Genomic DNA, 17708 nt, shown 5'->3' with positions numbered 1-17708 from the left:
CAGGTATGTGTGTGGGTGGGGGGTGGGGACTAGAGGCTGTCAGCAGGCTAGGCTAGCAGACACTGGCAAGCAGGATGGGATGCCACTGTGGACAGGCCGGAGAGAGGGTGAGGGGGAAATGGGAAACCTGGGAAGACCACGGGAAAGGGATCCGTAAAAGAGTTACCCTCCAACTTTGCCAGCCAGCAGGCCTAGCTGTGAGACCTGCTGAGCTTCCCACTTGGCACTGGCCTCCATCCGGCATGGGGAAATTGCAGCAGGGGTGCAAAGAGGCCCTTAAATGGCCATTAATTGACCACTTAAGTGCCTCAATTAGCCCATGGGTGGGGTGCCCGATGTCTCTTCTGCCACGCATAAAATTGCGGTGGTGTCCGGATGGGCAGGTAGGAACCAGGAATGCGACCCATGGCATTACATACAATTTTATGCCCTCTGCCTACCTGCCAACACATCCCTGGCAACATAAAATTCTACCCATAGTTTCTGCCTCAACTAACTGACCTTGAAGGGAAATCCACAGCCTCATTGGGTGAAGAAGCTTTTAGCCTCTTCTAAACCTCTTACATGTACACTTGCATTTATGACCACTTTTGGTCCCTCAATCAAGCATGCTTTGATCTACCCTGTCCTATTCTTTGAAATTTTGAAATCTGTGCTATTCTAATGTAAAAACAATCTTTCTACTTGTATTTACACAATTTAACAATTTATTAAAATACAACACAGGAAAACAGGTTATATATGAGATCACAAGAAAAGGATACAAATATTATAAATATTTTAAAATAAAACCAATTATATTTGTATACCTTCAGCAAAATGATGCAAGCTGCTCCAGGGACGGCCAGTTTCCCCAAGATGCAAGGCAGCAGACCCTTCGAGAATGCCTCACTAAGAGGCACTCACCTCACTGTACTTATTCTCAGCCTTATAACGAACTTGACATGAATCTGAGTCATCAGTAGTGGTGGTTAAATTATGGCCTCTGGAGTGGTGACAATCTATATTATATGGTAATACTTGCATACACATATACTAAAGATAAATTACCAAGCTTGAAAATTCAATTTGATTGAATCCAGTCAACAAAATGAGAATATAAGAGGAAGATCGGGACAGGATTAGGCAGCTTAGTCCCTCCAGCCTGTTCTGCCATTCAATGAGCTCATGACTGACCAGAGACCCAACTCCATTTTCCCCAAATTCTGCATAACTTTGGCTAACAAAAACCTATCAACATCAGGTCTGCCATCCATTGGCCCTTTGTGGAAAATAATCTACGTACCTTTTTGTTGTGTGTTCTCCTTCTCTTCTACAATTTTTTTTTATTTACTCATTCACAGGTTGTGGGCGTTGTTAGCTAGGCCAGCATTTATTGCCCATCCCTAACTTCCCTTGAGAAGATGGTTGTGAGCTAACTTTTTGAACCGCTGCAGTCCCTGTGGTGTAGGTACACCCACAGTGCTATTAGGGAGCGAGTTCCAGGATTTTCACGCAGCAACAGTGAGGGAATGGCAATATAGTTCAAAGTCAGGATGGTGTGTGGCATAGAGGGGAACTTGCTGGTGGTAGTGTTCCCACACATCTGTTGCCCTTGCCCTTCTAGATGGTAGAAGTCACAGGTTTGGAAGCTGAGGTCACAGGAGCCATGGTGAGTTCCTGCAGTGCATCTTGTAGAAGGTACACACTGCTGTCACTGTGCATCGGTGGAGGGAGTGAATGTTAAAGGTGGTGGATGGGGTGTCAATCAAGTGGGCTGCTTTGTCCTGGATGATGTCAAACTTCTTAAGTGTTGTTGCAGCTGTACTCGTCTAGGCAAGTGGAGAGTTTTCCATCACACTCCTGACTTTTGCTTTGTATATGGTGGACAGGCTTCGAGAAGTCAAGAGGTGAGTTACTCGCCACAAAATTCCCAGCTTCTGACGTGCTCTTGTAGCCACATTATTTATATGGCTGGTCCACTTGAGTTTCTTGTCAATGGTAACCTCCAGGATGTTGATAGTGGGGGATTCATTGATGGTAATGCATTGAATGTCAAAGGGAGATGATTAGATTCTCTCTTGTTGGAGATAACCATTGTCTGGCACTTGTGTAGAGTGAATGTTACTTGCCATTTTTCAGCCCAAGCCTAACTGTTGTCCAGGTCTTACTGCATATGGACAGGGACTGCTACAGTATCTGAGAAGTCATGAATGGTGCTGAATATTGTGCAATTATGAGCAAATTGACCTTGTGATGGAAGGAAGGTCAAGGTTATGATGAAGCAGCTGAAGTAAATTGGACTGAGGACACTACCCTGAGGAACTCCTGCAGTGATGTCCTGGGACTGGGATGATTGACCTCCAAAAACCACAACCATTTTCCTTTGTGCTATGTATGACTCCAACCAGTGGAGAAGTTTCCCCCTGATTCCTATTGACTTCAGTTTTGCTTGGCCTCCTTGATGCCACACTCGGTCAAATGCTGCCGTGATGTCAAGGGCAGTCACTCTAACCTCAGCTCTTGAGTTCAGCTCTTTGGATCATGTTTGGACCAATGCTGTAATGAGGAGAGGAGCTGAATGGCCTTGGCAGAACTCAAACTGAATGTCAGTGAGCAGGTTATTGCTGAGTAAGTGCTGCATGATAGCACTGTCAGTAACACCTTCCATCACTTTGCTGATGATCAAGAGTAGACTGATTGAGTAATGATTGGCTGGTTTGGATTTGTCCTGCTTTTTGTGTACAGGGCATACCTGGGTAATTTTCCACATTGGCGGGTAGATGCCAGTGTTATAGCTGTACTGGAACAGCTTTGCCAGGGGCACAGATAGCTCTGGAGCACGTCTATTGCTGGAATGTTGTCAGGGTGCAAAGCCTTTGCAATATCCAGTGCTTTCTGCCATTTCTTGGTAACACTTGGAGTGAATTGGATTGGCTGAAAACTGCCATCTGTGATACTGGACACCTTTGGAGGAGGCCGAGGTGGATCATCAATTCAGCACGTCTGACTGAAGATTGCTGCAAATGCTTCAGTCTTGTTTTCTGCACTAATGTGTTAGGCCCTCCCATCAATGAGGATGGTGATATTTGTGGAGCCTCCTCCTTTTGTTAGTTGTTTAATTATCCACCACCATTCACAACTGGGTGTGGAAGGACTGCAGAGCTTAGATCTGATCTATTGGTTGTGGGATCGCTTAGTTCTGTCTATTGCATGTTGCTTCTGCTGTTTGGCATGCAAGTAGTCCTTTGTTGTAACTTCACTAAGTTGGCACCTCATCTTTAGGTATGCCTGATGCTGTACGTGGCAAATCCTCCTGCACTCTTCAGTGAACCAGGCTTGATCATCCGGCTTGATAGTAATGGTAGAGTAGAGGATATGCCTGGCCATGAGGTTACAGATTGCGGTTGTAGACAATTGTTGCTGCTGATGGCTCATAGCATCTCATGGATATCCAATCTGGAGTTGCTCGATCTGGTCGAAGTCTATCCCATTTAGCATGGTGGTAGTCCCACACAACACGATGGAGGGTATCCTCAATATGGAGACGGGACTTCATCTCCACAGGGACTGTGAAGTGGTAACTCCCACCCATACAGTCATGGACAGATGCATCTGCAACAGGTAGATTGTTGAGTATGAGATCGGGTAAGTTTATCCCTCTTGTTGGTTCTCTCACCACCTGTCAGAGACCCAGTGTAGCAGCTATGCCCTTTTGAACTCAGACAGCTCGATCAGTACTGAGCCACTTTTGGTGATGAACATTGAGATTTCCCACCCAAAGTACATCCTTGCTACCCTCAGTGCTTCTTCCAATTGGTGTTCAACATGGAGGTGCACTGATTCATCAGCTGAGTGAGTCAGGGGGGTGGAGGTGGTGATCAGCTGGAGGTTTAACTGCCCATGTTTGACTTGATGCCATAAGACTTCATAGGGTCTCGAATCAATGTTGAGGACTCCCAGGCAATTCCCTCCTGACTGCATACCACTCTGCCACTGGTGGTTCTGTCCTGCTGGTGGGACAGGACATAACTAGGGACGGTGTGACATTGTCTGTAAGGTATAAGGTCCGTAAGGTAAGTTATGTTAAAAGAACACAGATTCAAAGTAATTGACAAAAGGAAGAATAGTGGTGTGAGGAAAAAAACTTTTGCCCAGAGGTTGGTTGGAGTCTGGAACAAACTTCCTGAGAGGGTAGTGGAGGCAGGTTCGATCGAGCTTTTCAAATGGGAAGTGGGTTGCTGTCTGAAAAGAATGTGCAAAGCTACAAGGATAAGGCAGGGGAGTGGGAATAGGTAGAATGCTTTCTCAGAGAGCTAGTGCAGACTTGATGGACCAAATGGCCTCCTTCTGCACTGTAAAGATCCCGTGATTCTGTGATTAAGGCTACACCCGCTGAATGTTTGCAGCTTTTTCTGGGAGATAATTTACAAAAATTTTTTTTTTAAATTGTAACTTTTGGATTTCCAGCAACAGAGATAAAGAGAATGGCGGGCAGAATGACAGGAGATGGTCAAGCGTTGGGCGTGCATGCCTAAGCCCATCCTGCACACATGTGTGTGCTCAAGTATATCTGGGATGTTAATGCTGGGAAGCATGATGTAGTGAGGCAGCAGGCTCCCAACTGTATACCACTTGGCCGCCATCTCTGGTGGGTCTGTCCTGCTGGCGGGACAGGCCATACCCAGAGATAGGGCATTGTCTGTAAAGTATAAGGTCCGTAAGATAAACTATATTGAGACAGCATCTGCTGAATGTTGGCAGCATTTTCTGGGAGATAATTTAAAAAGAAAGCTTTTTTAGAGTAAAATTATAAATGTTGGATTTCCAGCAACAGAATTTTTTTTTGTCTTGGCGGTCCACCCAACTCGAGAAAAGAGCAGCGGGAGCGATGACTGAAGATGGTCAAGCGGCGCGCGTGTGCGTGCCGGAGCCCGAGCCCGTCCTGAGGGCTCGCATTCCCGGGCCCGTTCCGTGCCCGAGCACGTCGTTTGGCGAGCCCGACCCGCGAGCGCCTGTGTACCCGAGCGGCTGGGACGTCAGTGCCAGGAAGCATGACGCAATCGTCGAACAATCTGGCGCGCGCGTCTTGTGGGCGGGATGGCTGACGTAACTGCGGTTGAAAGGGGAAGTGCGGGAGCTCGGGCCCCGGGTGTCTGATGTCAGTCGGGAGCTGCCGCTCTTGAACCGGCCCCCTCAATGCTTCAGATGCCTGGGAGACTGCCCCTGTATGGGTATCACCGTCACATCGTGACTTAAAAGCAGCGACAACTGCTCTCCCCCCCCCCCCCCTTCCAATCAATTCAAGTCGGCCGTTGTTATTTTATTTAAATATAAAAGGGGCGGCATCTTTTAAAATTTTAAATTCTTTGCAGCAACTCCCACCTCCCTACAGCTTCCCCCCCCCCCCCCCCCAACCTCCCTTGCAAGAGGAGAGCAGCCTCTCTCCACCATGTCAGCAGTCAGGCCGCACTTTTACAAACAGGAGTTGAATAAGACAATTTGGGAAGTGCCGGAGCGATACCAGAACCTCTCCCCCGTCGGCTCAGGGGCTTACGGCTCCGTCTGGTACGTGCCTCGATCACCGCCTATTCTTATGTATTTGTTTATCCGTTTTAGTGGAGCCGCGCACCGGTTTGCACAAGTTGTGAGAAAGTTAGTTGTTGTGCGAGAGCTGCAGCCTGCATATCTGCTTTGCACCCCTGCAGGCCTCGCTAGGCCCGGACTGGCGATGTTTGGTGTGTGATTGGGACGCTGCGCATGCAGCCGTGCACAGCCTGCACCTTTTTTCTTTTTGCAAATTTTATTTCATTTGAAGAGGGTTTGTCAAAAAAAAAATCACGCTGGTCAGAAATAGATTGCTCAGTAACTTGTTGCATGATGCATTGGTTTTGTCTAGTGCCGAAATTACATACCGTGTGCAACAAAAGGGTGAAGCAGCAGTGAAAGTTTATTGGACAGTTGTTACTCCCCGTGTTCCGATATCACCGATGTTGGACTTTGATCCACCAGTTTGTCTTGTGGTTTAATTCTAAACCCTTTGGAATATTGAAAGCCTGCTTAATCCTCTCTGCATTGTTTGATTAATAAAATGAATGTAGTTGAATTTTGTTTGGTTAAGCGCTAAATTTTGTTTTAGCTATTGCATTTATGATTGCGAGTCTTATTTTCATTAGCACATTTGCGTTAAGTGAGCAAATTGCATAGTGTTAACAGTGCTGTTTGAGAACCAGCGATAACCCGCTGAGTGGCATTGATTTGACCTACTGGGTGTTATTTCCTAAGTTGGAACAACACCCGAATACTTAGATGAGTAGTTTGGCAAAATTTTAGAACTTGCTGATTTGGACAATTTGGGAAGTCTGTCTTATTTTTGCACGTGAATGTCGGGGTACTGCTCAATCTGATATGAGACTCATTCACATCCATCACTAACCTAATTTCAAATGAGCAACATCCCCTCCATTAAGTAGGACTGAACACTGCCATAAATGGAGTAGATGTGTGAAATGAATCGGAGGCTAAAGTTGCAGCATTGAAGCCTGGAATGCAGTGCTGGAGATCGCTTACAAAGATAAGGTGGGGTAAGGCTGTAAAGGGACTTGTAAATGAGGCTGAGGAAGTTTGATGTTTTGGGAGATATGGAGCCAATTGAAGGGGTAAGGAAAGATGAGTGGCAGCATTTTGGTCGTTGGAGATTGTTTAGGTGAAGCTTTGGAGACAATGAACAGAGAATCACAAATGGTGTATGCAGAAAATATGCACTGTGTGTGTGTATGTGTGTGTGTGTGTGTGTATGTGTGTGTGTGTGTATGTATATATAAAATTCCAGAAGTATGGAGCACCACAGACATTGATTCCATTGTGCTTCCTATGGATGTCCTTCTGCCTACAATATAAATGCAAGTAGGTAAAAAAAAATGCGAAAAATCTGTGCCCCCAGGCTGAGTGGCTGAAGTGCTGCTCCACCACTCCACTGATTTGAGAAGTTTGGGTGCCAATAAAGAGTTCTTAAACTTCTCAAATAGCTCTGCAGGAGCAAGTCATTGCTTTTATTTTGGAGATATTATGAAAACCGATTTGCTTAGTCTTGAGCAACTTGCAACATTGCTGGGAAGTTATTGTAGGCAAGTGATGAATTGCTTCACCCCACTGAATTGAGGGGTATGACAAAAGTTTCTAAAGTTCCTGCAAATTACAGACTTTTTCCTAGCTGTTTGTGACATCGATTTTACAGAATGTCACTTACATTAGTCATGCATTTCATTTTCTTTGCAAAATTGGCAACAATGATGAGCACCAACTGAAGTGATGACTGCTGAAGGGGCAAAACCCATTTTGGGAGGGGATTTACTGGGGTAACATCATGTGCCAGTAACCACCAAACAAATTGGTCTAGCTATAGACAAGCCTACTTATTGGTCCACCTCTACAGTCCAACAATGTTGTTTCACTATTAGCAATCTTCCCTTCATACCCAGGAATGATATGTTCACTGTGATGAAGTTGAGTGCATGTGTAGTTATTTGCAATTGTCTTATGCTCATTACAATATAAATGGATACATTTGCCAATACAACAATTCAATGGAAATATTAAATACAAGTATGTTATAAAATTCATGTTGGGGAATAATAGATTTGTGTTTAAGCCTGTGATTTCTGAACCTTTAAAGTACTATTTTGAGACAACTTATTAGTGTAAAGTGCAGACTAGAAGATGAGAAAAACGGAGCTGGGGGAATAAGGTTGAGATTTGAACCAGTCTTAGTTTTGTTCTCTTTGAATTTTGACCTATGCTAATTTTGAAATGCAATTTTTTTCACTATAACATCTGTAGAATTTTTTTAAAAATAGAAATAATGAAATGTTGAATCAATATTTCAACTCGTTTTTTAAAAAAAGTGTTTTCTTTTGAATGCTGATCAAACTGCGTAATTATTTTTGAACAAAATGTTTCTGGTGCTGTTTAATTCGCCTTTCCAGCAAAAATGAAATAAACTGTAAGCCTTTGAGGAGACGGATAAACAGCAGTGTATTTAACAGCAATCAATTAAGCAATAACTGTTTCTGTTCAGTTTATTATGTAAGATTATCACCATTGTTTTCCTATGGATGTAAAACTGTTAGAATACATTTTCAAAGCCACTTCAGACATATTCACACTAACATTGGAGGCAATGTTATAGTAGGACCCTACTTAAAAATTCAAATAGCTGTCCTGAATTACAATCTCTGTATTTGCTCATGTTAATATTTTAATATGATTCAAGGTAAATCAACGGATGATTCATTGTCACCTGTGCATGCTAATTCAGTTCCTGTCATTGCTGGGCTCAGTAATGATTCCAAACAAATTAATTGATGTCTTAAATATTTGAAGTATTTTGCAAATTATTTTTTAAAAATTGGCTGTTGATGAAACTGTCTAAACAAATGTTGAAAGTAACTAACATAATGGTCATGTCCAAAAATTATAGCCATTCTGAAAATGAACTTGCATGATGTTAAATTCAATATTGTGAAATCTACATTTTATTTGTGGTATTTTAATTATATAGTCACTGTTATACATGTTAATCAGCAAACACACTTATTGTACTTTAAGTCCTGTAAAATATATTAAAACCTCTTTGCACAATTCTGAAAATCCCTTGGTGATAATGCACTTCTCCTACAATGACCTGCTATGTTACATTGAGGAGAGTTTGAGTAGACTAGCTAGGCCTAAATTCCCTGAACAAGAGTTGATCTAATTGAAACATAAATTCTTAAGGGACTTGATGGGCTAGGGGAATATTTCCCCTGACGGTAGAATCTAGAACACAGCCACAGTTTAAAGATAAGGGCCCATTAGGACACATGACAAATTTCTCCACTCAAGAGTTATGAATCTTTGAAATTCCCTATGCTAGAGAACTATGGATGTTCACCTTCAACACCACTTTGTCCTTTTTGACTATGACATCTTTTGGCTATCTCCACCTATCACTGGCCCTCTATCCAGCTCTACTTGTCCCACCCCCCATTAAACCAGCTTATATTTCCCCTCTCTTCTATTTTTAATTAGTTCTGTTGAAGAGTCATACAGACTCGAAATGTTAACTGTGTTCCTCTCCGCAGATGCTGCCAGACCTGCTGAGTTTTTCCAGTTATTTTTATTATTTTTGTTATGGATGTTCAGTTGTTGAGTATATTTAAGACAGCGGTCAATTAACTTTTTGGGAATTAAGGGATATAGGGGCAATGCCGAAAGGAGTTGTGATAGACAGTCAGCCATGATCTTGCTGTAAGATGGAGCAAGCTGAAATAGCCAAACAGCCTAATTCAGCTTCTATTTCTTATGTTCTTATGGCCTATGGAGTTGACTTCTGCTGTTACAGCCATACTTCAAATAGCTATCTCATGTATTGCTATTAGTTTGCATCTATGCAGCATCTTAATTTAGAAACCACCCCAAAGCACCTTTGAGAAGGGAATGGGCACTAAATCATGGTGGGAGATTTTGGAGAAGCGTCCAAAAGGTTAAATTTTGAGATTATTTTAAAGTTAGAGAATAAAGTAAAGGTCACTGGGTCAAAATCTTGGAGCTCCCTTCCTAACAGCACTGTGGGTGTACCTACACCACGTGGACTCCAGCAGTTCAAGAAGGCAGCTCACCACCACCACTCAAGGGCATCTAGGGATGGACAATAAATGCTGGCCCAGCCAACAAAGCCCACATCCCGTGAATGAATATTTTTTTTTTTTTAGCAGAGTAGAGGTTGAGGCAGCTTAAGGATGTGCAACTGAAGTCTGGAGGCATGGGCTTGAGTAAGTGGGATCAGTGTGTAACAGGATGTAGCGTGCACTTTGGATGAGTTGGAGTATATGGGAAGACCAGAGGCCAGCAGGGAAGACATTTAAAATAATTAAGTGGCAAGCATGTGAATGAGTTTCATTGGTGCTAGGGCTGTGATGGGCAGGCTGGTATTGATGGAGGGCTAGAAATAAATGGCTTTGATGTCTAGTATACAGGTTCATGTCTGGATCAGAGGGCATCAAGGTGTGGCTCCGTATGGGTGAGTGACTGGTACAGGGGGCATAATCTGGCAAAAATGGAATTATTGTGGTGAGAAAATTTATGGTTTTGAATTTACCAATATTCAGGTGATAAAATCTATATGAGAAATGCTATGAAAGGGGATTTTTCACTTTCCCCCTTATGACTTCATCATTACTTCCATCTAAACATCAAACAGGATACAAGGCATAAAATATACAAGGTGTGGTGTCATCTTTGGCTCAGTGGTAGCACTCTTGCCTCTAAGTCAGAAGATTGTGGTTTCAACTGGTTTTAATTCTAGAGATTTAAGCACAGAACTTAGTACTGCACTGTGTTCGCAGCCTGAGGGAGCGCTGCCTGGCGGTTGATTTCTTTTGGCCCGTCTGCCCCCTCAAGTGAACGTGAGAAAGTCTATAGCATTATTTGCCAATATTTACACTTCAACTGATATCAGTAAAATAAATTATCTGGCACTTATCTCATTTTAATGTTTGTGGGATCTTGCTGTGTGCAAATGGGCTACTGTGCTTCCTACATTACAACTATAGTGACCCTCTAAGTACTTCATTAGCTGTCATTTTAACTGTTGTATCAGGATAACGGTAGATTTCTATTTACTGTTTCTTTACGTATGAATTAGACATCTTTTTGAGCGGATCACCAATAAAAAGGAGCCAGTTATAATGTCACCTATTTACATGGCTGACAAAGCCATACAGCTTGGCTTCTGAGAGACGATGCCTGACTGCACCCACTATATCGCTCCCCTTCAGTATCAGGCTGTGCAGCTGTTTTGAGTCATGTCTGTTAATGATGGTTAAATTCAGGGAATTGTAAGATAATGAAGATGCTATTCAAAGTTGAATCATTAAGTGCAGCATTGCAAATGCCACTTTTTTAAGAGTGTCTCTCTTCTGTCTTTTTCATTTGGATTAAGATTTGAGCCAACAATTGAATATTGAAAGAAGTTCTAGCAGGAGTTCATACTCTCCTACATTTGAAGCTAGTTGATTTCTTGACTAGCATACTACAAACGTGAATTCAGATATTTACAGAGCTTATTATAGAAAGCTTGAGGCTTAGTTTGTTTCTGGCTGAAAGTAGTAATTTCTTTAATACTTTGCCTTTAATTCAAGTTGCTTTTGTACACTATAAAATATTTTTTTAAATTCCAAGGTGCTTCACAGGAGTGTTACATAGCAACATTAAGCATGCAGCCACATAAGGTGGTATTAGGACAAATGACCAAAAGCTCGGTCAAATAAATAATTTTTTAAGGAGAGGTGCATGGAAGGGATTCCAGAGTTTAGGGCCTCGGCACCTGAAGGCACAGCCACTTGAAGTGGAGCAGTTAAAATTGGGGATGTTCAAGAGCTCAGAAGTAAATGAGCACAGATCACAGAATCTTAATGGAACAGAAGGAGGCCATTCAGCCCATCATGCCTGCACCGATATGAGGATGTGGGCCGGAGGAGACTAGACTTGAGTGCAGAGGCCATTGAGGGAATTAAAACAAGGGTGAGAATTTTAAATCATGTTGCTTGGCTGGGAACCATTGTTGGTCAATGAGCACAGGGATGATAGGGGAGCAGGATTTGGCACGAGTTAGGACACAGGCAACAGAGGTTTTGATGACCTCAAGTTTATGGAAGGTAGAATGTGGGAGACCAGCCAGGCGTGCATTTGAATTGTCAAGTCTAGAGGTAACAAAACCATTAATGAGGATTTCAGCAGCAGCTGAACTGAAGCAGGGAGGAAGTCAGGCAATCTTATGGAGGTGGAAATAGGCGATCTTCGTTAGGGTGTGGTTATGTGGCCAGAAGCGCATGTTGGAATCAGATAATGCTAAGGTTGTGAGTAATCTGGTTTGGTCTCAGACTGTTGTCAGGGAGGGTGATGGAGTCGTTAGCCAGGAAATGGATAGGAATTATACTTTGTTTTGGCTGATATGGGTCTTGAGATTTTTATATGTATTCACTTTCAAACTTTTCTCAGAAAAACAGAACTGCTGGAGGGGTAGATCTTTAAAAATCTATGTCAAATCAGAAATTTGGAGTTTTTTTGAACCTGAGACAGAACTGTGTTTATCGCTCTTATCTACTTTTTAATCTCTTGGCTACAAACCTTTTGCAAACTGTGTGCCTAAATCTATAAGTAAGGCACATAAGACTTATTGAATTAAATCACTTAATTGAACTTCAGAAGACACACCTTAAAAAACATATTACTTTCCTGACATCTTGGTATCCTTGTTCTACTTTTAGACCCACTACATCTGAAACTGGTTATTGAACTTCTGCTTAAAATAGTACAAATGGTTCTTGTATCAAAACCAATAACCTTTTATTCTATGTACGTTTCGGATACCGTTCAATTTATTTTTGTAAACTTGTTTTCCTAGATGTTAGAATTGGGGAAAATAGTTTGGAAATCTGAAATATATAGATTTTTGTCGCTTTGTACTGCACAGATTAGATTTGTTGCAGTTTTTTGTGATCTACTGAAATGCATTTGCTGTGCATTAGGTTTGTGTCGATTGTTTTTTTTTCCTTGGATGTTCCTTCAAAATACAAATCCTAAGTAAACAAGTTCAACTCAAACAGAACTTCAATTGTCACTCAAGGGACAAAATGCCAAATGTCAGGCCTTCACGTTTACAGAAGGAAAAAGTAACTTAAATTTGTATAGTCTTTTCTGACCCAAGTAGCTGTTGAACTACTTACGAACTGTAGTCGCTGTTATATGCAGGTCAATATGGCAGCTAAACTGCACACACAGTATGATTCCACAAACAGCAAATGATTGGATAATCTGTTTTGATGAGTATTGCTGGATAAGTATCACCTAAGGTACTGCTCCTCTGCAAGTGGTACCATGAGATCCTTTACAATCATGGCACTACTCAAAAAAAAACCTTGGTTTAATATCTCATCCAAAAGCTGGAACCACAAATGCTTCAGCACTGAAGACTGAATTTAAATGTCAATTTACATTGTGCTCAAGTTTCTGAAGTGGGCTTTGAAACCATGATCTGGCTTGGCAGCAGCAGTGTTACCACTGAGCCAAGAGTAAGACTTGTATGCAAGTACAAAAAGAACTAGTATTTGTCAAGCAGTTCTACCCAAAACCTAGTATATTTTGGAAGAACGTTTCTGTGGGGGTGGGTTTAAAAAAGAGAATATCTAATTCTCTAAGTTAACACATTTCTGTCTTCAAAATCCTCGAAGACTCCTTCATATACTTCTCACCTTTCTGCCCATATTTTTCCTCTTCCCTTGACTGGGTGTTAACTTGCCATCCGCTACCCCGTAAAATACTTTTCAGATGCCTTTGTATGTAGTAACTAGTTTCTGTAGAAATGCAAGTTCTAGTTCAAGGTACCTTTGCTTTACAGTGCTGATAATAATAGCTCTGGTTTTACCTTGGAGGTGCTAATGCTCACCTGTGTGGTAATTTTTTTTGCCATCTTGCCATTTCCAAAACAACAATGTTAGTGTTAAAAGCAACATACTGTGGGTGCTGGAAATCTGAAACAAAAACAGAAAATGCTGGAAAAACTCAGGTCTAGCAGCATCTGTGGAGAGAGAAACAGAGCTAATGTTTCGAGTCTGTATGACCCTTCTTCAGAGCTGAAGAGAAGTGGAAACATTATAGTGCCCCTTTCAGTCTTGGTTGGCTGAGGGTGTGTTATGTTCTTATCAGCCAGTAATGTGGCTTTCCCATTGCAACCTTCCCTGGCTATTGGGAATAGATTGGTGACCAGAAAATTTATTCAAACTTGACTTTCAAGCAACTGTGTATAAAGGTGCGATGGAAATTCACTATGATATAAGGGTAATTGTTGTAGCCCTGAGCTAAAGAAAACACAAGTCAAGGTTTTCTGCTTTTGATGTCCAGTGACCACCGCAAGACAGTGCGTGTGAACATTGAGTTGGGTGTGGTATAGTACAACTGTTGCCCATTTGAAGAATGACAATAATTAGCACCTTCAGGAGAGGAGGAAGGGAAGGGTAGTCAAAATGGAGTGAACAAACCTTGGTGGGATTGAAATTTCAGATAGGTAACTCTCTTTTTCCAGGCACTATGCCCTAATAGGGTGTTGGTGACCATAGAGTTCCAAATGTTGGCTCATGGTTATACTTGGCAGATAAGTAACTACATTTTTACAATGAGCTTGTTTGTATAACCCAACTTAGCATGTTGAAAGAATAGATAAACACTTTTGATAAAGGTAATAAATTAATACTTATTCAAAATCATAATGTGAATAATGGTGCCACAGTTGTATACCCTGAATTAAACTTTTCATTAAAGCCCCTTTGTGCACTTGCAAGTGTGTGTGTTAAAATTTGGACATGAACTAAATGAAACCTCTCCATGTCAAAATGCCTATTACATTTGTTTTGCAATTTTCCTCCTCATATCTGTGTATACAGTAACTAGTATGCCTGCGTGTAATAATTGCTAACATTGAGTTTGCTGAAATACTTGTCATTCTCCTGGATGGGTGAACTGCAAGGACACTTGAAGATTGGCTTCATAAAATGAGCAGCCTACTTGATCGGCACTTCTGCCTCTTGACTCTCCCTACTCTCTCCAGTACAATGTTGCTACACTATGTGCTGTCAATAGGATGATCTTCAGTCACTCTCAATGTATGGGATTTTTTTTCCTTTGGGAGAATCCTTGTTCTGGTATTTGTCTCTTATGTTTATACAACCAGAGGTATAATTGGTCTCTTTTTATAGCTTTATCTGCTGCCTTCTCACATTTCAAGAAATTGTGAATTTGCCTACCAATGTGTCTAATCCTCCAAAACACTGTTTCTTACATTTGAGTTTATACTCCAAAACATTTACCTTTCCACTCTTCAGCAACTTGGGTTCATATAGTGCCTTTAACGTAGAAAATGCCCCTAGTTGCTAGGCAGGAGCATTATTGAATTAAACTTGACACCGAAGTAAAGAGTTATTAGGACAGGGGATGTAGGGGTTGTGATTTGAAAACAAGGGTATTAATTTTAAAATCGAGGCATTGCTGGACTGACTATGAAAGCAGGTCAGCAAGCACAGAGGTGGTTGGTAAACATGTCTCAGTGTGAATTAAGATGTAGACCAGTGGTTTTCAACATTTTTTTGGTAAAGGAACCCTATAATCTGAAATTTTGTGAAACCATAAACATTGTGCCCAAGTAGTGGGTGCATTGTCACATGTTAGAAATCTCTAACTTCTGTTAAAATTAAAAATGCAAAATTAGACTATATTAAATACTATATATTTGTAATATACTATTATGGATTGTACATTACTAGCATATCTTAATTATTTCATTTTAGTTTTTGCACAGTTTTTTAAAAAAACTGTATTTGGTACAACCTGAAAATTGCACGGAACTCTTTTAAGGGTGCTTGTGGAGCCCCAGTTGTAAAATACTGTTTTGGATAAGCTCAGTTTTCCAGATGGTACATGGTGGGAAGCTACCAAGGAGAACATAGGAATATTCAACTCTAGCAGTAACAAAGGTATGGATGAGAGCTTCAGCAGCACTTGAGTTAAGACAGGATTTAAAACATTTTTTTTTGATGGAATGTGGTTGTCGCTGGCAAGGTCAACATTTGCCCTTGAACTGAATAGCTTGCTGGGCCATTCCAGAGGGCAGTTAAGAGTCAACTGCATTGCTGTGGGTCTGGAGCCACATGGAGGCCAGACTGGATAAGGATGGCAGATTTCCTTCCCTAAAGGACATTAGTGAACTAGATGGGTTTTTATGATAATGTGGTAGTTGTCATGGTCACTGTTACGAAGACTGGCTTTGTGATTGCAGATTTATTATCCCTGCTGTGGTGGGATTTGAACCCATATCCCCAGAGCATTAGTCTAGGTCTCCAGATTACTGATCCAGTGACATTACCACTCTGCCACCATCTCCACAACCCCCTCCCCAGGATCAGAATGCGATGGAGGAGGAAGTAGGTGGCCCTGTTGATGGAAAGGAGATGGGCTGAAAGCTTGGCTCAATTTTGCATTAAATTGCATGTTTCGCCTTGTTTTCCCACTCCACTAAAGTTGATCGTGGTTTCAGTCTTTAATGAATAATTTTGGGTTGATGCCCTTGAATTTTACATTTGATTACCTTTTAGGAATTAGTGATTTTACCTTAGGCTTCATCAATTACTAGGTTCGTTTTTTTTGTAACCTCGAAGTTTCTAGTGAAACTGTTAGAACAACTATCATTTGGGAATTTAAAGAGATCGATTAGTGTTACCATAAACTGTGCCTCTCCTCCTATCCCTTACTAGTTAAAGGAATGTTATAACCCTGTGGATTTGAAATACAATAACCCTTTAAAGTGGGGAAATTCTCATCCTAAAGAATTTGTAGTTCCTTTATTCAAAAAAGAATTGATTTAGCTGTTGCAACTTACAAAAACATAACAATATAATTTTGATCTTCTACAAATTGTCCAGGTTTTGGGGCACTGAGTCTAGCTGACAAATTTAAAAACATTGAATCGTTATACAATGTTGTCCAACGCTGCAACATGTAGAATAGATTGAACATTCATTTGTGCCTGATTTTCCCATCTATGGAACTCTTGGTTTCAAATATGACACCCCTAATGGAGTGCAGGCACTTCCCTAAATTTTGGCGGTGTGGGAGAGCAAGGGGCAGGCAAATGGTATGACTTGTAGTCTATTAAAAATATTAGCATGGGAAGGAAGTTTTCTGAATTTTGTCTCAACATGTAGCTGTGCAGGTGAATCATAAGCTGCTATCAGTGGGCCCCAGGGCATATGAGTAATATCAGTGTAAACTGTTGGATATGTTAATTATAATTTCATTTTGAGGTGGGGGGGGGAAATACAGAACCTTAATGTACAGAATGTACTTATATTTAAGATTTTGCTTTGGAGCGCCACTTGAATGTTCATCACTTTCCTGTGGTATTATAATTTGCATAACAATTCTACAAATTCTTCAAATGTTTTTCCCTTAATGTAACTAAGAAATAGTAGACAAATCCAACTGTGTTCACAGCAGTAATTTTTTGAGAAATTCAACCATTTATTCCATCAGATTGGGCACCAAATTCTTTCCTTATTTTACATATTTTCTTAACTTACTGCTATAAGCATTAAAAGATATTTCTGACCTGATGTGGTGATTCTATTATTGGTCAACAGAATTCATGAACAGCACAATTTCTTTTTGAAGATTTATCTTGGATTTTTATTTACCATATTGTTTCTCTTGTGTTTATTCATTAATGGTGGTTTTGTTATGTATTAGATCTTTGTGCCCTGTTAAAAATGAATTGTCTTGTTGTAAAATTGAAATTTCAATGTTCTTAGTGTTCTAAAGTGTTGAGAAATGTGTATTTGCGTTATACACATGATGCACACCATGGATACTACTGCAGATCCATTCCAGGTTGTAAATGGATCATTGTACAAGCTATATTTTATTTCTATCGTGTAGAATATGTAATTTCATAACACAGCAAGTTCAAATACAGATCCTTATTTTGGCATTTGTTACCTATCCCTAAGTTACCAGTAGAAGGGTGGTGATGACTTGTCCAGAAATGCTGATGATTTGGTACAACTAGGCGAGTTAGTCAACCATGTTAACATGGTACTGAAGTCACATAGGGCCAAGATAGGTATAGATGGCTAGTTTCCTTC

General features: G+C 41.0%; 1 protein-coding gene across 4 annotated transcripts in view; it reads left to right on the top strand.

Annotated features, from left to right (window-relative positions):
* The first annotated feature begins 5103 nt into the window (after positions 1–5103).
* LOC121281850 (mitogen-activated protein kinase 14) overlaps positions 5104–17708 on the top strand; it is a 57383-nt gene continuing 44778 nt past the window's right edge. For 2 of the 4 annotated variants that reach the window (XM_041194912.1, XM_041194911.1), the window contains exon 1: positions 5104–5547. In XM_041194912.1, the coding sequence (XP_041050846.1) occupies positions 5432–5547 (116 nt within the window). In that variant the 5' untranslated portion in view covers positions 5104–5431. The remainder of the gene's footprint in view (positions 5548–17708) is intronic. The other 2 variants (XM_041194910.1, XM_041194909.1) reach the window with 2 other exon arrangements.

This window comes from Carcharodon carcharias, chromosome 9 (genome assembly GCF_017639515.1).
Source record: "Carcharodon carcharias isolate sCarCar2 chromosome 9, sCarCar2.pri, whole genome shotgun sequence".
NCBI lineage: Eukaryota > Metazoa > Chordata > Chondrichthyes > Lamniformes > Lamnidae > Carcharodon > Carcharodon carcharias.
This window is presented reverse-complemented; position numbering and strand designations above follow the sequence as displayed.